The 27,657-nt window shown below is 40.2% G+C and overlaps 1 protein-coding gene across 2 annotated transcripts; it reads right to left on the bottom strand.

The window, feature by feature from the left end:
* Positions 1 to 3,043: 3,043 nt before the first annotated feature.
* On the bottom strand, positions 3,044 to 26,939 carry nptx2a (neuronal pentraxin 2a). 2 transcript variants are annotated; one of them, XM_085157470.1, is made up of 5 exons: positions 25,864 to 26,939; positions 24,006 to 24,252; positions 16,241 to 16,485; positions 13,174 to 13,353; positions 3,044 to 12,548 (listed from the first exon to the last, which is right to left on the bottom strand). In XM_085157470.1, the coding sequence occupies exons 1-5, from the start codon at positions 26,311 to 26,313 to the stop codon at positions 12,321 to 12,323; spliced, it is 1,350 nt and encodes a 449-aa protein (XP_085013596.1). In that variant the 5' UTR covers positions 26,314 to 26,939; the 3' UTR covers positions 3,044 to 12,320. The 2 variants fall into 2 exon arrangements, with proteins under 2 accessions (XP_085013596.1, XP_085013597.1); XM_085157471.1 differs by having other exon boundaries at positions 24,006 to 24,249; positions 25,864 to 26,938.
* Positions 26,940 to 27,657: the final 718 nt, after the last annotated feature.

The raw sequence follows: 27,657 nt of genomic DNA, 5'->3' as shown, positions 1-27,657 counted from the left end.
TTAAAACAAAATTTCACAATATATGCTTCAGTGTCTTTGAAACACCCCCCTTTTTATGAGGATAAGCTTCGAAAATTTAAATAAGATGAGAGATGTACAATCCAATTTTAAATTCAGGGATAAATTTGCCAGATTTTTAGCTTTGCCTATGTCAAACAAGGTGGGAAAGTGGGACAAACAGCTAGCTCTGTTCAACAGTGTCAGAATATGCACCTTCAAGGCTCCCTAATTAACACTGTATATTTTGTTCATTCAATCAATAAAAGTGTAAAACTCATACTTTCCTGTTTTATGGGATGTTTATCTTCAGAAAAAGCAAAAACTGAAAAGGTCCTGCTAAAAAATAGTCTAAAATTCGACATCTGGAAGACGGTAAATTGTCAATTTAACATTATATTTATGTATGGATTGATTGCAAACCATATGCCCTGCCAGTTAGTGAGATTAGAGCTGCTGTTAAGTGGATTTTGTTGCTGTCTTAAAGAGAGCCAGGCCTGATGCTACACAATAATTTTCAGATTTTCTCATAAGCTAACTCGAAGCAAGTTCAGATCCACACTGAGGATGCCGTTTTGACAGTGATATTCAATGTCATCTTTTGCTGAAATATCACATAATTCCTCTAAATTCAGAGGGTTTTTTGTCATCCACTTTTCTTCAAGCTTGCCAGAGCCATAAAATGACATTCTTTAAAAGAAAAAGGTTTTGCACCAATTTCTTAAGCTCATAAAGTATATATTCACATTCATATCCATCCAGACTGATTACATCAGGACCTTAAAATGCTGTTAGCAAGGGAAAAAAGATTGCTTCAGTTGTCCATAGCCTCGTGACGAATGACTTGTGTGGACGTAGCCTGCTATCAATTATGCATAATTTACTGCAGTTAATGCAAACAACCTTGAAACTTTTGTGGGGCGTTGGCAAAATTAGTCAGTCTAAGCTTTCATTGCAATCAATCATAGCCACTGTTACTCAGGTGAACGATGGGCTGCTTGGAACAAACCAAGCCTCTGCCAAGTGTCTGCCAGCCCCTAAATCTCCTCCAGCTTTGCATATGAATGGCATTTTAGTGTCTTTCTCACAGAATGTATAACTTTTTAATTATACACCGACATCACCTGCTATTCATGATGCATTTTTCCTCAAGAACCGAATTTTGTAACAAGAAACAAAACTAAGTTATAATCAAATACGCAGTTTCTCTCCCTGGATTCAGTGGATTGCCTCTTGGACTTGCCGTATTAGTCTTATTCTGTAATTCGTGCTCGTTCTCAGGTAATTCTCATTAGCCGTACATCTGTGCATGGCTCAAGTTTATTTTAAAATGAATAAAGGGTACTGGCGTTGCTGAAAATCCCACAGCGACAAACATCTTACAGAGTGGGCATGCAATCACTGACTAATCAGTCCAATCCATTCATTAACAAGACAGGCTGTGTTTAAGCACACATAAACACAATGCAAGCCAGGCACATTTCTTCAGGCTGCATCAGCTTTAACCTTACCCAGTATCCTCACATCCATGTGGGATCAGCAGGACGAACATATGGGTAAAGAGTGATGATACTTACCTTGGCAGTGAGGCTGTTGATCTCAGCTGCCTCACTCTTATAGTATCATAATGATTCCCCTCACATTATTCTCTGACACACACATGCTTATTTTTCATGCTGTCAGTTACTCTGCAGATCCCATCCTCTCCCTCAGTGCCAGAAGCTCAGACATTGAGCTAAAGCTATTGTTTTTTTTGTTTTTTCAACTATCCACTGAAACACACTCAACCATGTTCCTCTCTCCTCGTCTGTCTCATCCACCCAAAGCCTCTTGTCTGTCTTTTGTTCAGACTAAAGCAACAAACCGGAGTTTGCAGCTGGATCCGAAGCATAATGGGCTTACTTTCAACCAGTGAGAACAAGAAGTTCAGATATTTAAAAAAGCAAGCAGCTCTATATATAGAGCCTGCATGGATTTACGTCCACAGTAAATAAATAAAAATGTTTTTTTTTTTCCTTCCTAGATCCTTTTACTGATGAAAGCCACATGATCTGCTCATGTCAGGACAGAGCAGGGCTTAATAACAAAAGCAAGAGTACGCATGTGTGTGTGTCAGTGTGTATGTGTGTGTGTGTGTGTGCACAGTCCTTTTGCTGAAGGGAGGATGGGTTCATCTGTTGGGTAGGAAATGTTGGCTGGTGGTGATTTTGTTAGCAGCGGTGGAATGATCTAGATAATGCACTTATCCACGCCCCCTCTGGGGGTAGGAGAGCCACTGACATCTGATTAGATTCCACAAAGATAAAAGGATCATGAAGAGTCACATGTTTAGTTTATTATTACTGGGTGACTTTGTGAATCTATCTTATGAATCAACATCAGATAATAAAGTGATGACTAACTGTATTTAATCTTCAGTCAAGAAGTGATGATTGGTTTACCGCACTTGTGTTCCTACCTTGAACGACTTACTGGAAATGAGGTGACTGTTATTTTAACACATTCCCGACTTAGAGCTTTCTTTCATAATTACAGTTAAATACTCTTTTTACCTTTCAAGAATTTTGTCTTTGATGCCAGGAGTGTCACAAATAGACATATGTGAGGTTAGGCCATTAATGAATACTTAAAAAAAGTATTTTCTTAAAATACTGGATATTTTGTGTATGTGTTAGGAGACTGGTGCAATATTTGTTATCTAGGGAAACAGGCCTTTTTCTTTCTTTCCGAAATTTACACGAGACTATTAATACCTTTTATGTGTTTACACTACTGTGCAAAAGTCTCAAGGCATCCCTCATTTCTTTATTTTTTTATTAAAAAATGGGTAGAAAATGCTGCAGTTTATTGAATCATCTGCAAATATAAAAAAGAAACAGTATATAAGGCAAAAATGGAGTTTGTAGAATCCTAACAAGCTTGAAAGTCAATATTTGGTATGACCACCTTTGTTCTTTGTTCTTGTGATGTATTTAAATATTCTTCCAGTTCCTTACGGTGGTAACATAGTGTAATGGTTTACACTATGGCTTAGTTTTCTAACAAGAAAAAAGATCCCTGGTTTGATTCTGAGACACAAAATCCCTTTGGGGTTGTGTCAGGAAGAGCGTCTAGTGTGAAAACTGCCAAATCCAACATGCAGTGTTTACAGCTGTGGTGACCCCTCTGTGAGTAAAGGAGCAGTTAAAAGTAGCTTTCAGTCTTCAGGAATAGTTCTCCAGGCTTCTTGTAAGAAATTCAAAGCTCTTCTTTGGATGTTTCTGCCTTTTGTTCTGTTCTCTGTCAAGATGATCCCACACTGCTTCAGTAATGTTTAGGGTCCGGGCTCTGCGGAGACCAATCCATGACTGATAGTGTTCCTATCCTACTGTGTGCTTTTTCCATCCAGGTGTTATTTTACTACATTGGCAGTGTGTTTGGGATCATTGCCATACTAAAAAATCGTATTGCATGATGAATCTGATGGTATTTTTCTGTCTTTGTATTTCGATGATTTTTGACACCATCATCACCACCACAACACCACTGGCGGAAGTATAGCCTCAAACCATGACAGAGCCTCCACCTTATTTTGCTGCTTAGAGAAAAAAGGTTGACTTTTTCTAAAAGTGTCAAAATCAGCCTACCAGCATCTTTAAAGCTAAGTCTTTTTTGTTTCTGTATAAAAAAAAACCCCCAGCCTAAAGCAACACAATATGCTTTTCAACGGACAACCCTCTCTCATTTTTGATTATATTTCCACATACCTGAATTAGATTTAGGCGTGAAACTAGATTTTTGGGATTACATTTAGAAGAAATGTAACATTCAGCAGCAATTTTTTTTTTAGAACACAGCTGGTGTTGATAGTATGTGTACAAAGTGCTCATTACATATGTATCATTATGTAAAACATCATATATAACAAGTCACTGTGGGGTTTGTTATGTAAAGAAAGAAACAGTGATTTGACATTTTACTGATGTACCATTACCGAGGCATGTACACATTTCTTTGCAACAGCTCAAACATTTCTTCTTCCATTAATTGTTGGCAGAAAAAAAGAAAAAAGAATGCTACAGAAATTACTGAAGAAGTCACTTGGATGAGAGATGAAACGTATCTCCCACTGAAAACGTTACATCCAGATGAACAGAATCAACTTTTTGGGATACAGAAATGACACTTCCTTCAAAATCTATTTGGTGCTGTAGTTTAATTTCAAAGAACTTTAATTTCCAGGAGACAGACTAAAGGTGAAATATGTGGCTGACTACCACCTCCTACCTCCACACAGGAAGGAAAAACGAAGAAAAAGTCTCACTTTAAAGCCACGGACTCTTCAGTCATAATACCATTGTGAATATGTCAATTTAGGTGCCGCAAGATCTGTTTTCTGTTCTGGTTACAGCTGGGCAGAACCAAAGCATCTCATGCCCCCCACCTCCCCATTTCACCTACTGACTAAGCTGCCTACTGACAGGAGGTTCATGTTTATTGTGCAGGAATGAATATAGTATTGATCGTCTGATCTTAATCTCAGCAAAAGTGCATGTAAATATACCTCTCAGAAAGCTGAACCATTTTAACCATGAATCATATGTTGTTCCTCCAAAATAAGAGAAGCCTATGTAGCAGCGCTGACTCTAGAATATTGTGGAGCTAAGTCTTTTCCAAAGAAAGACTGTTAATGAAATCAAAACCAGCAGGTGACCATATTTCATTGTAAATGTTAGAGGGACACGAGGGCTGTTTTAAAGTCAGTGTGTTTATTTGTTGCAGGGAAACACACAGGTGTTTTGGAGCAAGTAAAAAGGCAATTTTAGTGATGCGCAATAAGAGAGTTATTGCTGCAAAGCTTTGCTGCTTCTTGCAAGACAGATAGACAAGTGTTGAGTTACAATTTGCCGTCCACACAGCCTGAGGGAGAGATTTCAGCTCTTTCTCTGTCTCTCTCTCTCTTTTTTAACTGGCAGAAAAAAAACACATATTAAAGCCTGTGTTTAATATTTCTCTTAATAAAGTCAATGCAGAAATCTTATATATTGTTAGCAATGTAAATAGTCTCTGTAGGAATACATATCAACCCCAGAAATGAGGACAAAGTGTGTGATTAGACAAGGCATTAAGAATAGATGTGCTGAGGTTAAACACTTTATATTCTGGCTCACAGTCGGCAAACTGTGAGCCTTGTAATCTGAGCATGAAGACGTGTCAGATTTATGATTTTCTACTCTGCTTGAAAATACCCTGTACTGCTTAACGGAATAAAGATGATTTGATATCTCCATCTCGAATCTGCAGGATCTTTGATCTTCAGAGAGGGGGCATTGCAAACTGTCATGCAGCAGCTGTTTCCTCTCCTGTGCTGATTAATTTGTTCATCCCTCCCTCATGCCATCTCCCTCTTTGCTCTTTTTTATTCTTATTCCCCCAAAACAACATTTACTGTGCTCATCTCTGGGTGCTGTGCATAAATAGCACCAAAAGGTACAGCAGGGTGGTTTAATCTTTTCTTGAAATCTGCAAAAAGACAAACTACAAACAAACAACAAAAACTTCAAGTGATCTAATAGTAACTCATTTAGAGGAGGCTACATGTTGTCTTGGACAACCAAAAAGAGAATATATATGTGAATCTTTTAAAATAGTTGCCAAACAGAACCAGAGATGGGAACAGAATGCAACATTTTTGATGCATAATTTTATAAAGGCGGCGATATAACCCGAAGGGAGTTTGTGGGTCCCACTAACAGTCTGTGACATCCAAGAAAACAGCAGTTTTCAAATGCCTTGGAAAGCCTCGCCTTCTGCACAGGCTTTTCTTCTATAAGGCTTTAATTACTGAGCCAAAGGACTTCTCTGGTCTCAATTCTGAAACTTGTTTATCTCACAGCCTTTACATCGCTCGTTCTTCCGGGCTCCACTGGGATACCGCGTGCATGAGAGGGTGCTAGCAGCACATTGGCACTTTAATTCTACCCCCATCTCCGCATACATCTCCCGAATTCTTCCAGTGACAATCAAATTTGATTTTAATTACATATTTTCGCACACTTCGACACAACCTTTGGCTATGTTGGGGAAAGCTTGCTGATCTGGGACACTGAGAGGAGAATACATGGATGTGAAGAGTGGTCTAATAAAAATGTGCCAGGTGAATTTTTCACTGTCACTCTATCCAGTCAAATCTAATAGTTAAATAGAGAAAAAGGCAACAGCACTGAATTGTTAATTTGTTTTCAGTGATGTAGTGCTACCATTACATCTGCAGCAGCTGTTGAAATCCTTTCTTCATGAACCCTCCAGGGCAACGCTGCTTGGAAATCTCCCTTTCAAACTCTACCGCGGTGGGTGAAAAACTTAATAAGTGGAACAAATTTACTCTCCAGACCTAGCATGGCACCAAAGCTCTCTGTCACAGGCCCACATACACTGACACACAAACACATACACTGTTTATCCTGTTGAATCATGCTGCTGTCAGTGAAACAAATGATAGCCGTAAAATTCAAAGATGATGCTTTGAGCTTAATTCCCCTTTCAGTTAGATTTCATTAGTGCCATGTAACACCTTCTGCAAGATAATTTGTCTCATACACAACAATCAAAAACCTGTGGAATAACATCTGAAATTAAAGGGGGAGGTTGGATGAGAAAGCAGGAATCAGTTTGTCAGAAGTACCCACACTGGAATAGTGACTTCTTTCTCTACATTTAGGTGGTTTAAGGTGTGGTTCCAGAACTTGGAACGAGAGCTTAGCCTCTAGGGCAGAAGCCAGGATAGACAACATCCAAACCAGGTTTTCCTGTTTTGTCTGTGGATGATCCAGATATTAATCCAGATACAGTATTGTGCAGAAGTCTTGGTAAATGGTAAATGGACTGATTCTTATATAGCGCTTTTCTACTCTCACAGAGTACTCAAAGCGCTCTATACAACATGCCTCATTCACCCAATCACACCCATTCTCACAAGCAATTTAGGATCAGGTGCAATGACTGGACAAATACATGTATCTGAGTCTAGTACAGCAGACCTGTAGGGTCAGGTACAGGTACAAATATTTTTTAGGCACACCTTAAAAAAATATCTAAAGCCATGACCTTAAGAAACAAAAGGGGCCAAATCCAACAACAGCTGCCTTGAGGCTCATATTGTAAGGCAAAGACCCTACAGAGGAAAAACCCAATAATCAAATGACCCCCTTTGAGCAAGCACTTGGTGACAGTGGGAAGGAAAAACTCCATCCAGCAGAACCAGGGTTAGGGAGGGAGAGCTATCTGCTGTGATCGACTGGGGGTGAGGGAAGAAATACAGGGCAAAAATCACACTGTAGTCTGAGAGCAAAGCGCTTTGTTGGTGTGATACAGTACTATGGGGTCTTTAGCACAAAATAGGGCTCGATTATTCAAGACCTTGTATGTGATGAGAAGGATTTTAAATTTGATTCTGGAATTAACAGGAGCTAATGAAGAGAGGCCAATATGGGTGAAATTTGCTCTTTCCTTCTAGTCCTTGTCAGTACTCTCACTGCAGGATTTTGGATTAACTGAAGGCTTTTCAGGGAGTTTTTAGCACAGCCCTATATAAAAGAATTACAATAGTGCTGTCTACAAGTAATGCATTAACACGTTTTACAGCATCACTCTGAGACAAGATATTTTTACATTTAGAGACATTGTGCAAATGCAACAAAACAGTCCTACATATTTGTTTAGTATGCACACTGAAGGATATCGCGCTAATAAAATGTTATGGTCAACAGTATCGAACACTGCACTGTCTCGCAGGACAAGCACAGAGATGAATCCACTGTCAGAGACCATAGGAATCAATCACTTGTAACCTTCTGTGTTTCTGTGCTGTGATGAACTCTGAAACCTGACTGAAACTCTTCAAACAAACCATTCCTCTGCAGCTAATGAGTTAGCTGTTTCACAAATGCACTTCCAAGGGTTTTTGAGATAAAAGGTTGGAGACTGATCTGTAATTAGCTAAGATAGCAGCTTTTAAAAGTAAATGTTTTATTACTGCCAGCTTGAAGGCCTGTGGTATGTGGCCCATTAATAGAGAAATATTTAACATATTTAAGATTGAAGCATTAAATAACGGTAGGACTTCTTTGAGCAGTCTTGTAGAAATTAGGTCTAATAGACACATTAATGGTGTATATTAGACCCAGTTCAGCAATGCAAGAAAGACCGGATGCAGGCACTGGGAGAGGCATCTGGCACTTCATTTATTTATCTACTGTTCACTGAAGCCTCATCAGAAATGGCCTCAGTGAAAGAGAGGCTGAAAAGAAAACATTCTTAAGGAAGAGAAAGAGAAAGAAAAGGTTGAAGTGTGCCAAATTTTACCTGAACTGAAAATCAGTGGCAACAGGTCTGATGGAGTCATGAATCCAGATTTGAAATTTCTGGTTTCAATCTTCATCTATATGTGGAAAGTAGGTCAGGAGAAAGGTACAAGAGTGGGTGTCTACAACCGAGAAACACGCAGAGGGTAATGTTTGCCAGTGGTGTTGGGGATCTTGTCAAAATTGATCATCTGGTTCAGAAAACTGCTTTCAGATTTGCACCCGGTTGACAATAGCTTCAGTTTTCAGCATGTCAGCGATCCCAAACACTCTGCCAATGCAGTAAAAGCATACCTGTATAAGAAAACACACAATTGCAGACCTCAGCATTATTGAGGGGATCAGTGTGGGATTTTCTTGAGAGAAAATGGAACAAAAGGCAGCCAACAAGAGCTTTGAATGTCCTTTAGGAAGCCTAGAGAACTATGCTTGAAGACTACTTAATGAAATTACAAGAAAGCTTTCCTTAGATAGTTCAGGCTGTGCTGAAGGATAAAAAGTTGTCATACCAGATATTGACCTTTAATCTTGGTAGAATTGTACAAACTCAGATTTTTCCTTATATGTTGTATTTCAGATATTTCAGTAAATCACTATCATTTTCCAGCAAACATATAAAGATATGAGCACGGCTCAAGACAAGTACTGTGTTTAAAAATCAAATCACAGTTAATGATGATTAATTGTGATAGTCTTTTCTTCTCCATTTTGACTGTTTACCAGCAACCTGTGGCTTGGCTGGTCAATAAAACCCAGGTGATAAGTAGACTACAGGGAAAAATATTGTCCCCGGCCTAAAGTTTATATTCATATACAGATGTGTGTTTATAGAGATTATCTAACACTAATACTGTTATGTTGGTAGCCACTAAAGACTTAACACAGCACATATGCAGCGGAACCCACTGGGATCTGCAAATAGACACTGATGTGCACAACTGGTGAAGTCTCCCATGGAGAGCCACCTCACAGAAACCAAATGAAAGAAAAAAAGCATAACGATGTAAAGTTTTATTGATGTCTTCATACAGCTGAGTGCAGATAGAAATGATGAGAAGCCACGAGTTTTTGTCATTAACTCTGTGGCGAACTGTTCTGTAGGCATGTGAAAAAAGAGCCTCAACGAATATTAAAATAAACAAACAAACAAAAAACTAGTGTATCCATCATTTATGTAAATGCAAGTGGGATTCTTTAATTTAACTGCAAATTTTTACTTTACATTTCAGAACATCAAGATGTGCAGTGTTACAGCAGCAATGCAATGAAAATAGATACAGAAATATAGAATATGCAAAACAAAAAAACAAACATAACACATACATATATATATATATATATTTCTTTGATGGTATTTTTTGTTTGTTTGTTTGTTTTTTTGAAGGCCTCATATTGTTCTCTTATAAAAACAGGGGCTCCCTGGTGCACCTCCACCAGCGCAGTGGCGACGGCATCAGAACACATAGGGTCGAGAAGAGAATGAAGAAGGCTCACAGTGTCCTACATTGTAGCAGCTCCCATAATCCGCATGGGCAGATTTTTTCATTTCCACCTGGAAGTCTGCCAATCCAGAGGATTTCTCCGCTGCTGACAACATTTCATTGCCCAGATGAGAGGACATATCCTAGTCCTACAAATAATATGGCTACCAACTGGACAAGCACCCACGTCACCATTAAAATTAATGCAACCAAAAATGTTACAGTAAAAAAAAGGAACTTTTTTTAAATCTCCCTCAAAGATTAAAGTAAGGTTTCCTAATTTAGAAACATCAGTGAAGAATAGAGCCATGACCTTTGCAGGGTTATACTCCTCTCTGACATCATCACTAATGCAGCGCAATGATATTTTAATAAAACATGCTTCGACTGTTTCAAGCGCATGTTCACTTATTCCATCACATCATTAAGTTGCTGCTTAATTTATCACGTCTCGGGAACTCGTTCTCGCTCTTTTAATGGGTGCAAAGGGACATTCAACTGCACCGCAGAAAAGTGCACAACCAAAAACCTCTGCTGCACGCACATAAAGAGGACTTTAAAACATTGAAAGCAAACACATTTTTGCATTTTCGTGTGTCCCTTGTCGTCTGTGCTGCTGAGCTGTGCCTTAAAAGCTGACCAAAATTTCACAAGAAAAAGCACATATGGTTTTCGCAAAAGGCCATTTTCACGATTAAAAAAACAAACAATTTCTCCATCTGTTTTTTTTTTTTAAACACAATGTGCTGCTAATGGACAAAAATCATGAGCAGAAAGCAAGAAAAATACACTTTGCTGAAATCCAATTTCTTGATTTTACATTAAAACACTGTTAACAAAGACACCGAAAAGAAGAACAATCACAAAATGATCACACGTCTTTATGTTTATGCTATTAAGCGTGGACCATCGCTCTCTGCCACATCCTGTGCTGTCCAGTTACCTACTGCATCCTAGTTCTGTCAGCTGTGTGTAGAAGCTTTTTAATGGCTTTTACGCTAGTATCTACTCAGTCAGTTAAAAGTCCACAAGGAGACTAAAAGAAAGCCTAGAGGTGATAACAAAGTTTATATCATTTGTTGCCTCTCTTATATCTGTTTCCTTAGAGGAATCAAATCAAGATGAAACAAATGTCCACCACAACAACAAGAAGTAACAATAATTAAGCTGCAAAAAGCGTAAAAGGTTTCATTAACCAAGCAGTAACAAGATCCATCAGTTTCCTATATATATATATATTTTTTAATATAACATTTCCATCGATTTAGACTTTTTTTCTGGCTTAGTGTGAGGCAATTAATACCAAACTCCACCTGACAGCAACATTCATAACGCCCACAGAGTGCTGCTCTCATTTGACTTCCCCTTTACATCTCAATATTTTATCAGCTGTGAACCACTCGGCTTAGAGAAACACCAGTGGACCGGGGCTGCTCACCAGCACACTCAGTCATTAACACACATAATTACTACCCAGATGAGGAATTAAGGATTGTCCTTGAAGGTCAAACCCAGCCTCTGCCCTCACTGAGCACTCTGCTGGCATCCGCAGCTCAGTTGATTCGCCAGTCCTGGGCAGCTGTCCGACATTGCTATTAACCTGAGCAAAGCCAACCCATCCATAAAGCTGTTTGGGATATGGCAGCTGCTCAAGGGGCAGTGAGGTATTAAGCATAGATTTACAAGAATGAAAATGTCCTCCATCCCTCATAATCTCCAGTCCTTCTACACGCAAGACAAGCCTCACGCACATGAACATACACACACTGACTTATGCAATGTTGTCAGAAAGCGGCATCGACTTGTTTAGACACACCCCGCAACACTGTGTGTGTAAACAGAAAGCATGCACTGCCACTTGTGAGCTGCTCAGGCTCATGCATAATATTTAGACAGTCTGCCATGTTGGAAAACCTCAAAAATAATCAACAGCGAGGGTTGTTCTTGCCCACTTTGAACTCGTGAGCGTCCACCTCATTTCACCTCCCTCCTTGGCTTCTCTGTTTCATTGCTTTTCAAACAGCAAGGAAGCTCACAGTGTGTACTGCACTGCCATGTTATTTAGGAATGGTTTTCCACAGCACATCAAAGCCTGTTTGGAGCTCACATCGACTATGGATACAGTGCAGCATTGTCATTATAAGGAATGCAACCAAGAAGAGCTGTTTTCAAAGAGCAGTCGAATAAAAGTTGATCTACTGAGGAGAAAACGTGAAATGACAGCAGCTCATATCATTATAGCAGACTGATGCAACGGCACATCTTCTTCAGATAAGCAAACAATTTTGAAATCCCCTCTAACGTCTTAAGGGTTCGAATTGAACGGACACATGAACTTGTGTTTCCAATGAACACAGAGTCTTTGAGATTATGCAGACCACATAAATATGTAAAAATGTTGGACTGGTGCTCTTGCCTTTGGGATTTGAAAGAAGCACCAGTCAGAATATTTAGCTTCCAGAGCCCAGCGGCCACACTGGTTTTCCTGCATTGGATCCTTTTAGGAATCAAAAGCACGGTCTTCACAGATTTCCAGAGCAGCCTTGGTCGCACCTCCAAACACTTCCACGTTAGCATCAATCCAAGGAACCACGTTTCCGGGCATGTAAGCTGAACAGTTGGCCAGGCCCATGATGTCCACGGGCCGCAGTACTCTGTCCCACATGTTGAACTGGCTCAGCTCGCCCACAAAAGCCTGGGTGGCATCAAAACGGCCTCCCACAATGTCCTTCATAGAGAAAGAGAACAGAGTTGAGTTTCTAATGGAAATGTAAACAGACTTTAATTAAAATTAATAAATTCTGTTTGATTTTAATCAAAATGCAAAACAAAAGCAAAAAAAAAACCTAGACCCCACTGCAAATTCTTTTTAGTGTACTGCCACTTTAAAATATCCAAATGCTGTGCAATCTGCAATACTGTGCAATCTGCAGCAATCTCACCTTAAATGTATGAGTGAGGAAAAAAATCACCTCCTCCTTAAGCTCCAGAGTAATGCACTATGAGTTAATAGTTCTCTGAGGAGATTTTACATCACTGTATATTTCTATTTATACACATAGTGCTGTCATGGAGCTAACCAGCGTAATAACTTGCTAACACAGCTCCCAGGGGTAAAATGTTGCCTTTTAGAAGTGGATGAGTGAGGTAATACTGAAAGGGCCACAATAGCGTGAGAAGAGCTTCTCTTCCTCCTCTTCCCTGCTCCCTGCTCAGAGCCTCTGGCGCTGAGCTTGGGGGAGAATACCCCCAGGGATGTTATTGACACAAGGAAAAATACACATGCACACAGACACACATATACATGCACATACACCTGTTCTTTACCATCAAAGCTTCTCTATTGCTCTCACCTGCTCCTGGCCCAGGATGATCACCCCTCCAGGTTTAATTGGGTGCCAAGGGGCCAGGTTGTCCCCAGTGCCTAAACGCTCGCCATCCTGGTAAGCCTCCCAGAAACCATCTCTAGTTGTCCAGGTGATGCAAATGTGGTGCCAGCGCCCGTCACTCACTGACAGAGGGAGTTGGGCCACCTGATTGAGAATGAAGTGCGAGGTGTGAATGGCGTGAGCACAGTGAGGAAGGCTGAAGAACGAGGAGCAACGATAGGCAGATACAGTATAAGGGTGCAAGAGAAGTCGAGAGAGGTACAAGTGTAATTGTGGCATGCTAGAAACAAGGACACCAATTAGAAGGGCCGGGGCTTCAAAGAGACAACCCTCTGCAAAGAAATCCCCACATGAGCCGTGTGACATATAAAATTTAGATTACCCAGGTGACATCAAGGGATAGAGCATCCTTCAAAGCAGTCAGATAGCTAACAGCAAAACAGTGTCCTCTTATGCTTTGTTCACAGATCAAAGAAAAACAACCGGTTATTTTACCAGCCAATGACATCACAGTCCTCTGAGGATACAGTGCGGCACATAGGATTATCAGTGTGTACTGTAACTCATTAGCTTTTTTTTACATAACCCTACAGAGCTGCTTTATCCTAATACCTAGTTGCAGATGTAGCTCCAGATGCAAATAAACCCGAAAAGATGGGCAGTCACTCAAAATAAAATTCGACTCACTTGCAATTACAGAAGCAATTGACCCTGTTAAGGACACCAGGCGTTACACTTCACCACAGGGAACACTGGGAAGGTTGTTATAAAGTCTCTCTGATTTGGAGCATTCTGGGCCACATGGACTGTTTAAAGATTCAGGTTGTAAAAATGAAAAAACAAACCAAAAAAACCCAAAAACAACATTCGTCAATTATTCTGCAGCAATGGATTTATGCCAGCTGTGATTCTTTGTAGACACAGAGTTTCAAATTAAAGCACTATATCCACAGGGCATACTCTTGAGAATGACTGACTCATTTTTTAATACTACAAATGACACACTCACACCGTAAAACATACAATTTTGCAGTTATTACATCGTTGAAATCCATATTCTCCTCTCGGCTTTTTAACAAAAAAAATAATAACATTTTGACTCGCTATAGCAGGAAAAGCATGCATGTTTCTCTTTTGTTCCATTTCTCTATAAGACAAAACAAGGAAACTGGAGCCTGGAAGGGGACACCTAAAATGAAAACCATTGTTGGTATCTACATCTATGCTTTTCCCTCTACGAGATGTCAAAATGGCCCGTAATGTGTTTTACTTAATGTTCAGAGGACTTTCTGTTCCTCATCTCCAGCAGGGTGTTGATGAGGTTTTGCAGGTAAGTGTGAAATGTTTTTAGAAGGTGACGCAAGAAAGAGCGAAGTCATTAAAGTGTCCGTATTCTACAGCAGTGATTACAGTGATGTTTGTCTTTGCAGACAACCCAACAAAAACCCACCAACTGCATGAATTTTGAATGATATTTGGAAAAATCTGGACCCATCACACATTTGTACACTTGCCAACAAAACAGTGTTACTATTGTACAAGGCCAGCTGAATCCATTACTGATTAAACTTCTGGTAGTCCCATTTGAATGAAAAATTGAGATGCCACCAGCATCTTTTGAACATTGGAGGGAAGGAAAAAAATGACAAAAAAATTAACTTTTTTTTTCCTTTTTCTGAGACAAATTTATGACGATGAAGATGCTGCTTTATAACAACAAAGACACTCTCTCCCCCCATAACCAAGTACAAATACATAATACAGACAACGCTGCACTTTTTAATACTGTCGAAGCAGCTTTCTGCTTTCTTCTCACTATGCTGCCAAACGAACAGCATAAACAATGTGCCCCAGAGGGCCCTGTTATCGCTGCGAACAAGTTTAGCACATGGATGTGCTGCTGCACATACGGTTATCATATTCACCAGCCTCTCCTCGCTCTCTTCTGCTCTCATGCTTTCTGTCTCACTTCCTAACTTCCTTTTTTTCCTTTTCTTTCTGGCACCTTCTCATCCCCCCCCCCCTCTCTTTACCAACTCTTTCTTACACTGCTCCATCACCTCCAGAGCTTGTTTAATTTCCACCCTCTTTTCCCTCTTTTTCTCAGTCATGCTCTCATCATTTTCTCCCACCATCTTTCTATTATCTGCCTGACTTGAACACATGTATAATGCATAGTGAAGGAAAAACTGTGGGTAGACCTGTCTGTGCCAGTAACACCACAAGTAAACAAGATAGTGGGACTATGATTGTTTCCAACGCAGGAAAATGTTATCATAAAATTCCCCAATTTCAACAATAAGCTGCAATATCATAAGACAAAGAAGTGTTAAGTACTACATTGGATAATGTGTGTTCTTAGCTTTACACTAAGAACTTATTTCCCATGAAGATGTGCTCCCAAGTTTCCATGTGATGTGAAGCTTGATCCTATCACAAAGAAAGCAACATTTAGCCTCAAAATTTTGTCTTTCATCAATAAAACAATTATAATTCTTCTGCTTTATGACAAAATTGCATTAAAGTTTATTTATTTTTTAACATTTTCTTATGTTTTGGGTTAATTGCAATTACACTGTTTAACTACAATATAACCTCCAAAGGAAGCAAAGAGGGCAATGAAGCAGATGAGCACACGTGGCAACACAACTCCTCTAATGAATTACTGTTATTCGCGGGTGTGAGCGAAATGTGGGTCGATGGTATTAAATGTTTATAAGGAGCAAAATTAAATATTCAGAGCTAATGGTCAGCGAATCGCTTCTTGGCTGAATCGTTATTGTGCACACATGTACGTACAGAAGCTATGTGCTTGTTTTGGATCCCAAAGTCGGCTCGTTCTTATTCATTCTTTGCATTTAATTAGTGTCTTTGCTGATCCACATTTACGCCCATCATTAGAGCCAGCTGTGTTGCCAGGAAAATACTAAAGGATTTAGAGCATCTGTCTTCAGAAAATCAGGTCAGTGTGAAGGATTTACTCTGCAGCATGAGCAAATGGTGAAATTTAAGTTCATCATAGTAGACTTACCTTGTCATTGACTAGTAGCTCAATGGGATTGTTCCCCCATTCGATGAGGACTATCTCATTGGCCTGGCCTGGAACGCCATATGAAAATGGAGTTCCTATTCCCGGACTAGCGCTGGACTTGAGCCACATGCAGACAGTGAAGGCGTACATCTCTGGGAGGCTCTTCTTGATGCGTCCATACAGGTAGTTTGTACGGAGAGGAAGGGACACCTTGAAATCCTCAGGTGACTTGAAGGCATTATTATCTGTTAATAGATGAGGAACACTTAATGTAATATATTCCAAGTTATTTTTAGTGTGTCACGACTTGATAGTTCTGAGGATGACGACAGAAAAAAGAAGATAAGAAAGGGTGAGTCACTGTCACACACATCACTGCTACTGTCTTGGTAGTCCAAAGATGAAATGCAGAGCTTTAAAGATCCATTTTCCACATTTTGCTTTTTTGCCAATTAAGAGCAATTTCAAAAATATGTAGAACAATTGGCAAGGTGGGTTATTGCAGCTCACCTATGTGCTGTTATTCATTTATCTTAACCTTTGCTGTGGAGAAGACTGATGACGTCATAAGAAATGAAAAATGTATTTGCAGTCAAGTGGACTGATTTTGAAAAACAATTACAACTTTCCACTCAGTCCCACTGCATTTCTGTCTTTTTTATGTTTCTTGCTCTTCACTTTTCCCTTTCCTGTTCAAGCTAACTTTTTAACCAGTCAATATTTGACCTAGGCATACTGCCAGTGCATGCTGCTGCATATCCATAGCCTCTGTGTTTTTATGATCCTTCACCCTGAAAAGCCTGAAACATCTTAGATAGACACAAATTTGGGACCATAATTCTAGCCTAAAACAGGGAAGAAGTTTCATAGACAGTCACTACATACAAGATATTTAATATGAGGTACAGCCTCCTCTGGAGGTGATGCAAACTGTCTCCCATCTGTTCGTGGAATGAACACGTGTCCGGATCTGTTGTTGAGGAATTGCTCTCCATAGCTGGATGTGTGCAGCCTGCAGCTGTGCAGTGGTCGCTCTGTGTGGCTAATGAGCACGTTGGGCCAGCAGGTCCCAGGCATGTTCAGTGAACCATATGAAGACTAAATGATGGCCAAGAAGCTGTCTGGATATGTTCTTGATTTACAAAGATCTGTGCTATTCTGGCAATGTGGGGGCAGGCATTGTCCTGCTGAAACAGGTGCAGGGTGAGGGGCTACCACAAGAATAGCACAAGCACAGGTCGGAGGTTGCACCTCTATCCAGTTAGATTTCCACCAAGGATAATCAGATCAGAGATGGTGCTCTCATAGGCATGCAAAGCTGTAGCAGCGGCTTGGACATGCAAGTCAGCATCCAACATGCCAACAGGCTGGCCTTGTTTGACTTCATTCAGTCACAACACAGTGGCACTGATGACAGTGTTGTACAAACACTGTTTTTGTCTTCTAACATTTATGGCTTGAGCATCCAATAACTTCAACCAATTATTTTAAAATTACCAATCACAAATGATTAAAACCATTGACTGTAGAAAACATGGACGACGCGACCCCGCCTCCTCCCATTGTGCAAAAATGAAGCCAAAATTCCCCGCTTGTGGAGGCTGCCATCTTGCAAATTTGGAGCCAGAGTCTGCGCAGTAGTGACTTGAGGTGGAGCGACTGTGTAACGCTCCCGCCCACACACCCGCTGGACGTGACCGCAAACACGCCCCCCTACACTTTTTACGTAGCCCGGCTGCTCGAGTTTTTTTTTGCTGGTTTACCGTGACTGACGACTCGTTTAATTAAGGTAAATACAACCATGTCACTGTTATAAAAAAGACACACAGCTTATCATCTTATAGTTCTAAAATCACTCTGTTGTTAATTCGTTAGTTAGATTAGCCGCTAGCATACGCACTGTGTTGGAGGCTTGTTGCTAGCTAGTTAGCGATGCTACACACCTGCTACTCTTAATAGTCTACAACACTTATGTTTTTTTTTATCCATTTTTAGACAGCGATGAGATCAGCTGCACACTCTACAGAGGCCCAGAGTTACTGTTAATATCAAAAATATAATGCTGTCCCTTGAGATTTTAACATAAGACTGTGAGTGTAATGGATCTAAAACGGTTTAAATCTCTACAGCCTGGTAACATGGAGACTTTAAAAACATCAGCAGAACGTTTCAGTAGTGTAGTCTAATTTGTTCTTTTCATTTAATAATAGAGTCCATATTATATCAACAGCTACATTCACCCTGGAGAGAAACTAGTGAGGGAGACCATCAGGACCAAGCTGGGTTTCCTGGGTCCAGAGGTTTGGAGAAACTTCTTCCCTTTCTTTCATCACAGCTGTCCTGTGCCATAAGTTCTGTTGACCCGCTGTAAGAGGCATCATTTAAGAAACACCAGGAAGACTGAAGCTCATGGCATTGATCAAGCAGGATTCATGATCTTCACCAGCAGCTCCCTCACAGGGAAATCTTCAGCACTCCTCTGTAGGCCCAGCATTGGATAAACCCAGCATTTCATGAACACTGTGATGAGACCTTTGGTTTGTGTAATGTTATAAATACTCAGATACTCCCCAGAGGCTCCGGACTTTTACATAAAGATATTATATTCAGTCCTGTAGAAAGTTATATATTTAAAAATATGTGATCCTCTCTGGTTACTCTGGTATGAATAACTCTGAATCACTTTTTTTGACAAGTTTGTAGTTCAACATACAAGTGACGACCTTTGACCTTCATCAGGTTTTATTTAATTGTGTTAGAGAAAATCTCATATGCTCTTCATGCAGCTGAGTACATCAAGTGTTTAAAACGGAAGCTGTGCAGGTCTGAGATCAGCAGCTTTGTGAAACACCAAACTGAGGTCCTGTTAATGCTGATATATAGTGACACAGTTACATGAGTGATTAATCCTTTTGTTTTTTTGTCTTTAACTTTATAAATAAAGCTGCAGCCTTCACTACAGCACGTGTGGTACTTTAACCTTTGTACTGTTTTCATCAGTTCATTTTGCAGTTAACATGTGAACATGTTGGATGATCTGTCTGCTGTCACTGGGTGGTGCTGAGGTCTGAATCTGAGGGCAGCTCCTGTAATCACAAAGACAACAGAACCATCACAAACTCAGATATAAATTTTATCCCTCAATATTGAAATAAAGCTGATTCTTCTGTCCTCACACACTCAGGATCTGAAGCTCTTCTCTTACATTTTTTTCAGTATTACAGTACACTACAGTACTTTAATCCATAGTTCCTGATTAATGAGGAGTTACTGAAGTACAAGCTTTTAAAAAAATTGCTACTGTCTTTACAGATGTGGCAAGAGACTGAAAACATGCTGTTGTTTGCACATATTTAATATTCAGCTCTGCACAGGAGCTGAAGCAGGGTGCAGCCTGTTGCTTTTACAGTATAATACTTGTAATAAAAGTACAGTAACAGTAATTAGTGACTGAGCAGCCCGGAGCGTTTCTCTTGATTTCTTTAGTAAATTCATTCACCTGCACGGGTTAGCTAAACGAACCCTGACAGCCGAGTGCTCATTTTAGCTAGCTAGGTCTCAGGAGCTAGTTAAGGACGGTAGTTACGGATTAGCTTACAAACACGTTTAACTTACCGAAAAAGTGCAGCAGGGCCTCGGGTCCTTCCGTCGGGTAGTCCAGTTTACTGAGGAACACCTCAGGCTGTCAGGTTACAACACTCGGTCGGGTTTTCGTAGCGTAAACGCTGGCCCTCCTCTCAGAGCCTACGCTCTATTTGCTATTCGCGAACAGAGATACGCAAGTTTCTCCGTGACTGCAGCTGTCAGTCAAAGCTCTTATGATGACGTTTCACCCCAATTTAACATCACCGCGGTAGGAATTAGAATCAAACTTATGGGAGAGGAGACCCCTTGAACATCAATCAGCGTGATGAGAACTATTGAAAACAAAAGAAAGAATCTTTGGAAAAAAATTATCTGAGGAGAATTAATTTATTTTAGTCCGACCCCAGTCCCATCCGCTAACATGGAGGAGGCGGGGTTTATGACCTATACTGCAGCCAGACACCAGGGGGCGATAGAGACGTTTTGGCTTCATTTTTGGGGAGCTGTCGCGTTGTCCATGTTTTCTACAGTCAATGATTAAAACCAACCAACCAACTTAAAACTACTCACAGAAGATATTTGGACTTTCCAAGAGATTAAAATCATCTGATGAGACTACACCAGCAGTTGGTCACCAATTTTTCTTTTTTTTAGTCTAAAATGTTGGCATTCAAGTAATTAACCATGACGAGTAACAGCGCAAGTTAACAATTAAACACTTGCTAAGTAGCATGAGCACTGAGTCTGATAGATTTGCAGGTGTCTGGTGAAAAACTACAAAAAGAAAAACCTTTATGAGTCCTATTAAATCATATCTATACCAAATTTCACAGTGACAATGACAGCAAAGAAAACCTATATAGCAGCAGAGTGGTGCAGTACAACACTGTCCCCCCCCCCCCCCCCCCCCCCCCCCCCTTGCTTGTGTGACTTCTCTCTGGGTACTCCGGCTTCCTCCCGTGATCCAAAGACATGGATGGGGTTAATAACAATTCTAAATTGGCCATAGCTGTGAATGTGAGAGTGAATGGTTGTCTCTCTGTGTTGTCACCATGATAGATTGACAACCTCTCTACTGTGCATCCCATGTTTCACCCTGTGACCGCATCCCTATGGCCTTCAAATTTCAAGTTTTCTTTTTTCATATTCAGGTAACAATGGCACACGGGCTTCATTTGGACAAAAAGTTTCCAAAGAGAGACAGAGAGAGAAAGAGAGAATAAAGCTAATGGCCAGCTCTCTTGTAGTGGTCAGGATATTTTCAGATTTGAGTAAAACATGAATTTAGTGGATTGAGAGTGCCTAACAAGCAAAAGATCCCTGGGAAAACACACAAGACTCTGCCAAATAAAACATGTGGAGTGACCGTTTGTGAATAAAGGAGCAGCTGAAAGTAGCATCTTCTTCTAGTGAAACACAAAGTTAAAAAAATAATGTTGACGCAAAAAGAAAAGCCAGGAGAAATCAGGAACTATCACCTGGGGACTGCAAATGTCTAGCATCTTGTTCTATTGATTACTGAGATGCCCGAGTCTGGACCAAAATGCTGAATTGACCATGAACCGGCAGACAGATAGGGGAACTGGCTGACACACTGCTAACCTTGGAGTCATGACTTGCTCCAGGCTTGTTTACCAGGTGTTTCCCACTCTGAGGAACACTGAGGAACACGTAGATAGTTCAAGAAAATGTTTCACCGTATAAAACTGTGAATAACCTAAGGATTTATTATTATCAGCTGTTGACAGCTGCTGAACAGCTTTAAAGAAGATGTGAGGTGGCATTAAAAGTGCTTCTGTGCCAAATTTGTAAAAACCATGTTGGCATCACATGGAAAGATTAGCATTTTCTTTTTTAGAAAAAAAAAATCCAATTTAAATTTTGTCAGTTTAAAAATTTCATTAAAAAAAAAACTTTGTACTGTCATAAGTTACATCAATACAAGTTTTACAATATTTTCAATTTGTTTCCATTGAAATTTGTATGAAATTTCAACTTTTAAAATTGTAAATGCACAAATTTTCATCCTCCAGTCTTATTATGTTAGTGCTCCAATTCGCTTAATTCATTTCTGCTCAAACTCAAAGCTTGGAGTTAATTATTTAGCTGTTGGTCAGCTACATAAAGGAAAGGATAGTTGTGAAAATCACACATAATATGATTTTGTGGTTGATTTGCAGCAAAGTAACACATTTCAGTTTTCAAAGTGGTGGAATCAGAGTTTTACCTGTGCTGAGCACAATACTCGGGCCTTATACACTGCTAAAAACCACAACTCCTCTGGTTATAATGAGTGTTGGTCAAGTTACTTGAAAAAAGTAATCAGTAACTAATTACTGATTAGGTCCCCAAAAAAGTAATCCCATTACTTTACTGATTACTTATCATCAAAAGTAATTAATTACTTAGTTACTTAGTTACTTTTTAAAAACACGATTTACAACCTGAATAGTTTATAAAGCGATAGATCTTTCAGCCCAATTCTACTTTTTCTGCATAATCCATCATACAAAATGTAATCAAATGGAAAAGTCTCTTTTTTTAAACTTGTTTTATCAGTTTTAATCTTTTAACTTTATGCATCAAGTAAAAATTAAATTATATGCACCATTCTCTGACTTGAATAAATTAGTTTAACATTTAAACCTATTTTCTGCACATTCCAGCACATAAAATAAAATATTTTTTGTGTTTACACTCAGTCTTTCAAATAGATGCAAGTAAAACACAGCAGAAAATAAATAAAGTCAAAGACTAGCGGTCCTTTTGCTCTATTTTCACCTCTAAAGCAGGAGTGGGGTAGGCGGAGGTTTACCCTGGTGCAGGTGTGCCACAGCTGTCAGTGGAAGAATCTGCGAGTTTCTCTGTGAGTTTCCCATTACGTCATTGTGCACTCTGAGCTTGTTTAGGTTTTTTTTTCGCTGTATAAAGAAGTTTTCTTCCCACGCACAACGGACACTAATGTTTTTGTCACTTTTTATGGAATCAAACTCAAAGTAAGGTCAGTACTTCCAAGCTTTTAACGCTGCATGCTCATACTCTCTCCCGTACTCCATATATTATCCATTGTTGATCTGCACACAGCTGTTGTCACGAACGTCACACTCCCTTATGTCACTGTCATGAGACATTCTGCAAAAAAATCACGATTTTAGTAACGCAGTAACGCAGCGTTCCTACAGGAAAGTAACGGTAATCTAATTACCGTTTTTGCGATAGTAATCCCTTACTTTACTCGTTACTTTAAAAAAGTAATCAGATTACAGTAAGGCGTTACAAGTAACACGTTACTGCCCATCTCTGGTTATAATGTGCAACTTTAGCACTAAAATAAGGTTTTACAATGCAGACCATTTTAGAATTAAATTGGTTTGACTGCTGAACCGGTCAAATCAATTTAACCTGCAGAATTAGAAGGTGAAATGTAAAATCTAAAAATGTGCACTGAGCTTTAAGTCAATACTGTTTTATAAACTTGCATATTTTACTGTAATGCACAGGGCAGATGATACCAAGCTGTTGGAGAGCTATCACCAGTGTAAAAATCTTCTCAAATCCAACTGACACAACAACACCACACCACAGCCTTGAAAATCGCTGTGGAATTGAATCAACATCTCTCTGGCACAGATTTGATATAAATTGAACTAAATAAGTCTCACAATGTAGCATTTGTTGAAGGGCTATTGTACTGACTTGCAATATCATACATGCGGTTGTGTCCACTGCCCATCTGAGCAATTAGCTTTAGCTACCCAAATCTATAGCTTGTATCAGACCCCTGACTCTATCAGCTAAACCTTAGGGGGGTACATGGGGAATACAGGAAATAGATGAGTGGCGGGATCATCTTCTAAAACAGTTTTCCTTCCAGCAGACATATTTTGTGGTATTTTAACATGTACCATCAAAGTGATACCCTGGAGTGTGGACATCTCTTGAACATTTCTTAAACTCATTAAGCATTCAACGTTGCTTTCCAAGCCTTATTTTCAAGACCAGGAACTTCTCTGAGAATGGCTCTGAGAAAATGATCACTTTTACTTGCATCATCAGAAAAGTGCACAGGGATTGACTAATGAGTTCTAAATCCAGCAGACAACAAAAAAGGGGAAAAGGAAAAAAAAGTTTGGCATTAAATTTTGCCATGAAATTTCCCAGCACCCATTGTATCACTTACTTTTTTCGAGCTCTGTAATCCTCTCCAGGAGGGAATTGAGCGCACTCTCGGTGCGTTGGCGGTGGGCTGCTGTTTCATTGTAGAGCTGGCTCTTCTCCTCCTCCAGCTCAGCCACCTTCCGGAGGAGCTGGGTCTCCAGCGCCCCCAAACGTTGCCGCAGCAGCTCCCTGAGCTCTGGTGGCAAGGGAGTCAGGGCCGAGACACCAGCAGTTGACACATTTGTGATGGGGAGACGCAAACTCTGCTGCTGGGAGATAGATAGATAGATAGATAGATAGATAGATAGATAGATAGATAGATAGATAGATAGATAGATAGATAGATAGATAGATAGATAGATAGATAGATAGATAGATAGATAGATAGATAGATAGACATTTATATAAATACCCAGATTTGCAGTGGATGACTGAAGTTATCTATATATTGATATCTGATATTCTTTTAGCACTATTGTTTTTGATACATCAATATCAACATGAAGACACTGATTGGTGACCTGCCATATATCTGTGGATGTGTTGAGTATTTGGTAGATTGCACAATGTTTGTCTCCAGGTTGTTTTTGGACACAAGGAAACAGCTCTACAGCCTCGTGTTTATAGGGGGTGCATGGTTTGATTGCAAAATGGCCCTCAGACATTTGTTTCCTTTGCTGCCTGGTTTGCCATGGAATTCAGAAACCTTGTGGCACAGCCATCTGATTATTTTTTTTCCTGACACAATGACACCATCCCAGAGCCTCAGTTGAAGAGGTTATTTGGTAATCTGAGACTGAAATCAGAAGCAAACAGTCACATGGTCCTGACTGCAACTGTTGATGTGTGTAGATGGCTTTGATATGAGATGCACATCCTACTCTAGACAGCCATATTGCTATCAGCAACACTGGTTTCGCAATAATCAGGATGTTAAGAAGGCCCAGATCAATAGATATGTGATTAAAATGCAATGTAATATGTATCCTTATGACTGCAATGCATCCTTCATCCAATCGGGGTATTGAAGCTTCCAATCAAGTGAAGAGGGAGAAGAGGGAAGGGAGTAGAGAGATAGATGGATCAGCAATGCAGTATACGGAATATAAAAATAGCCTTGAATTTAAAAACAGTATTATAACTGCTTATGGCATCAGGGCTGTCAGCTGGTGAAAAACACAGTGCGCAGTGACATGACATAAGCGACAAAGCCAGGGCTTATGTTAGCGCATGTAAAAAACAAACAAACGAAAATAACCCACTTCGCTATAGTTGACCTCACTAAATGTGATCTTTGAGCCTTGTAGAATTAAATGGGACTGAGCAGAGGGCTGGTGATGGTGCAGAACTCTCAGGCAAACAAGACAAACCATTAAGCATTTGATTTGAAAATGTAATGCTCTGATGCAGGTAAAATCTGGGGAAATCAAAATCATCAGCTGCCATGAATAATTAGCCACACGACCGCAAATAAAAGCGTATGTGTAACACATACACGCGGCACTCATAAATTATTCAAGGTTGCTTTGCAAATTCCTGCACCACATGTATGATTACACCTTTGACAAGATTTATTTATTTTTGTTACTCATCTCTTATTGATGGCTCTTATTCAGTGGGTTTCGCCATCAGAGATATCTTTTAATGATTAAAGGGGTATTGATGTGACATGCCCATTACGTGACCCTTTGATCTCCCGATTCCCCCGAGAGGTCTCCTGCGGCGGGGAATATTATCAGACGCGCACTATCTACTACATGATAGTAGAGGGGGAGGGGGACTGGAAACGGTGCAATGGTGCATCTTATGTTCACGGGGGGTGAGAGGGAAATAAGACAAAAGTGCTTTTCTTATATGTACACAGCATGTTTCCACCTTACCTCCAAGTTCTCGAGCCGACCTTTAAGACTCTGCATGGTCTTGCCCAGTTGATCTATAGTTTCACTGGGGTCCCGGGGCAAGTCTCCCATGGTGTTCTTGCCGTACTCCTTCCGTCTGGAGCCCTGACCTCGGGACTTGCCCTGCGACGACTCGTCGGCTGCCGCCTCACAGCGCGCAAGCTTAGAGTTGAGCTCTTTGATGGTTCCCTGCTGGCTCACGATGGTCTCCTTCTGCTGCAGGATGGTCTCCCTAAGCTGGATGATCGTATTCCGAAACTCGTCCTCCACTGGGCTGCTGCTCTGGACACGGTTCCCCGTAGGACCATACCCGCAGCCGGGCTCTGCGCCCGGAGGAATAGCGTTACATACAAAGCGGCTACCTGTAGCATCCTGGCTTCGCACCGCGCGTCCAGCGACTAGATACAACAGTCCAACTACTAAGGCCAGCATCCTGACAAGATAGACTACACAAATCCCACCGTAAAAAAGGGCAAAATGATCCTAAATTACGCACTTAACGTTTGAAAATCTTCTGTAAAATAATAAACAAAAAAACCCAAACTTCCTACAACACAACTCATTCATTCAAGTGGCCGCGGACATTTTTCTGGACTTTCAAAGTGTAGCAAGAAGAAAGAAAGGATGAAAAAAGATCAAACTTCATCTACAGTGTAACCATGGCAAAAAACTCGATCAGAATCCGCAGTGAAAAATCATAACAGCAGACATCCACCAAACTCACGGTCCTCTTAAATAAATAGGCACCAGCAAATCTAAATTCTTTCTGCAGATGGTGCAAGAAAAACAGGTTTTGATAACTCCTTTACTGGGAAATGAGTTGCAGTCTATTGAGTTGTTATCATCACAGAGAGAAAAAAAGAGATGAAAGGGGAAAAAAACAAATCGGGCTGCAGAGAACTCAGTTTTGCTGTCTTGCCTCTCCGGTTGGTTGGATTGTGAGTGAGTGGTGCTGAAAAGACAGCGACGCTGCTCAGCCAGATTATTATGGGGAGGTGCGCACTGGCGCATCCGCTCATCAGTGGAGCGCTCAGGTTATTCAGCTTCAGCCTACGTCATCACTGAATCCTAGTGGAGCGGGTCCGCGCTCCAAGTGTCTCTCATTGAGTTTTTATGACCTGTTTAGAAGCGCTGAAGCTTAAAGATGTCAAAGATTCTTTTTTATTGTGTTTCTTTTTATTAAATAAACGCACCGATAGTGAATGCTTCGCCTCTCTACGACCCGTAGAGCCTATTATGGAATACACAGGAAAATGTCCCCACTGGGAATAAACATGTACCACAGACTCAATAATGTGACACCCCCTGACGGATTTAATTTAACAGCTGTCGTGATCTTGCGTCAGCTCTCTCTCTCTCTCTCTCTCTCTCTCTCTCTGACCCACAATGTCTCAGCGTTGAAGTAAATGGCGTTTTTCTCCCAAGGTGCTCTAACTGTAAGGTCAAACATTAAGATTAAAACACATTTTTCCCTATTCACGCACTGATAATATTGAAAATGGTTTTCATTTCTTACAAAATAAAATATCCAGTAACAGACTGTTAAAATGGGGTAGTTAAAGGTGTATTTGCACCAAAAGTTACAGTGAATAAGCCACTGGTTTGTTATTGAAACTTCATGCTGTTACAGAATATAAAGCATAAAAGGGTGTGCTTCTTTTCAAGTGTTAATCCTCAGTCATTTCTCTCTGCAGGGGGTCTATCTTTGGGTCCAAGCTCCACCAATTTAATGAGGCTACACTCTCTCTGTTAGATAGAAAATAAAAAAAAACTTAT

This window comes from Neolamprologus multifasciatus, chromosome 4 (assembly GCF_963576455.1).
Source record: "Neolamprologus multifasciatus chromosome 4, fNeoMul1.2, whole genome shotgun sequence".
Taxonomy (NCBI): domain Eukaryota; kingdom Metazoa; phylum Chordata; class Actinopteri; order Cichliformes; family Cichlidae; genus Neolamprologus; species Neolamprologus multifasciatus.
This window is presented reverse-complemented; position numbering and strand designations above follow the sequence as displayed.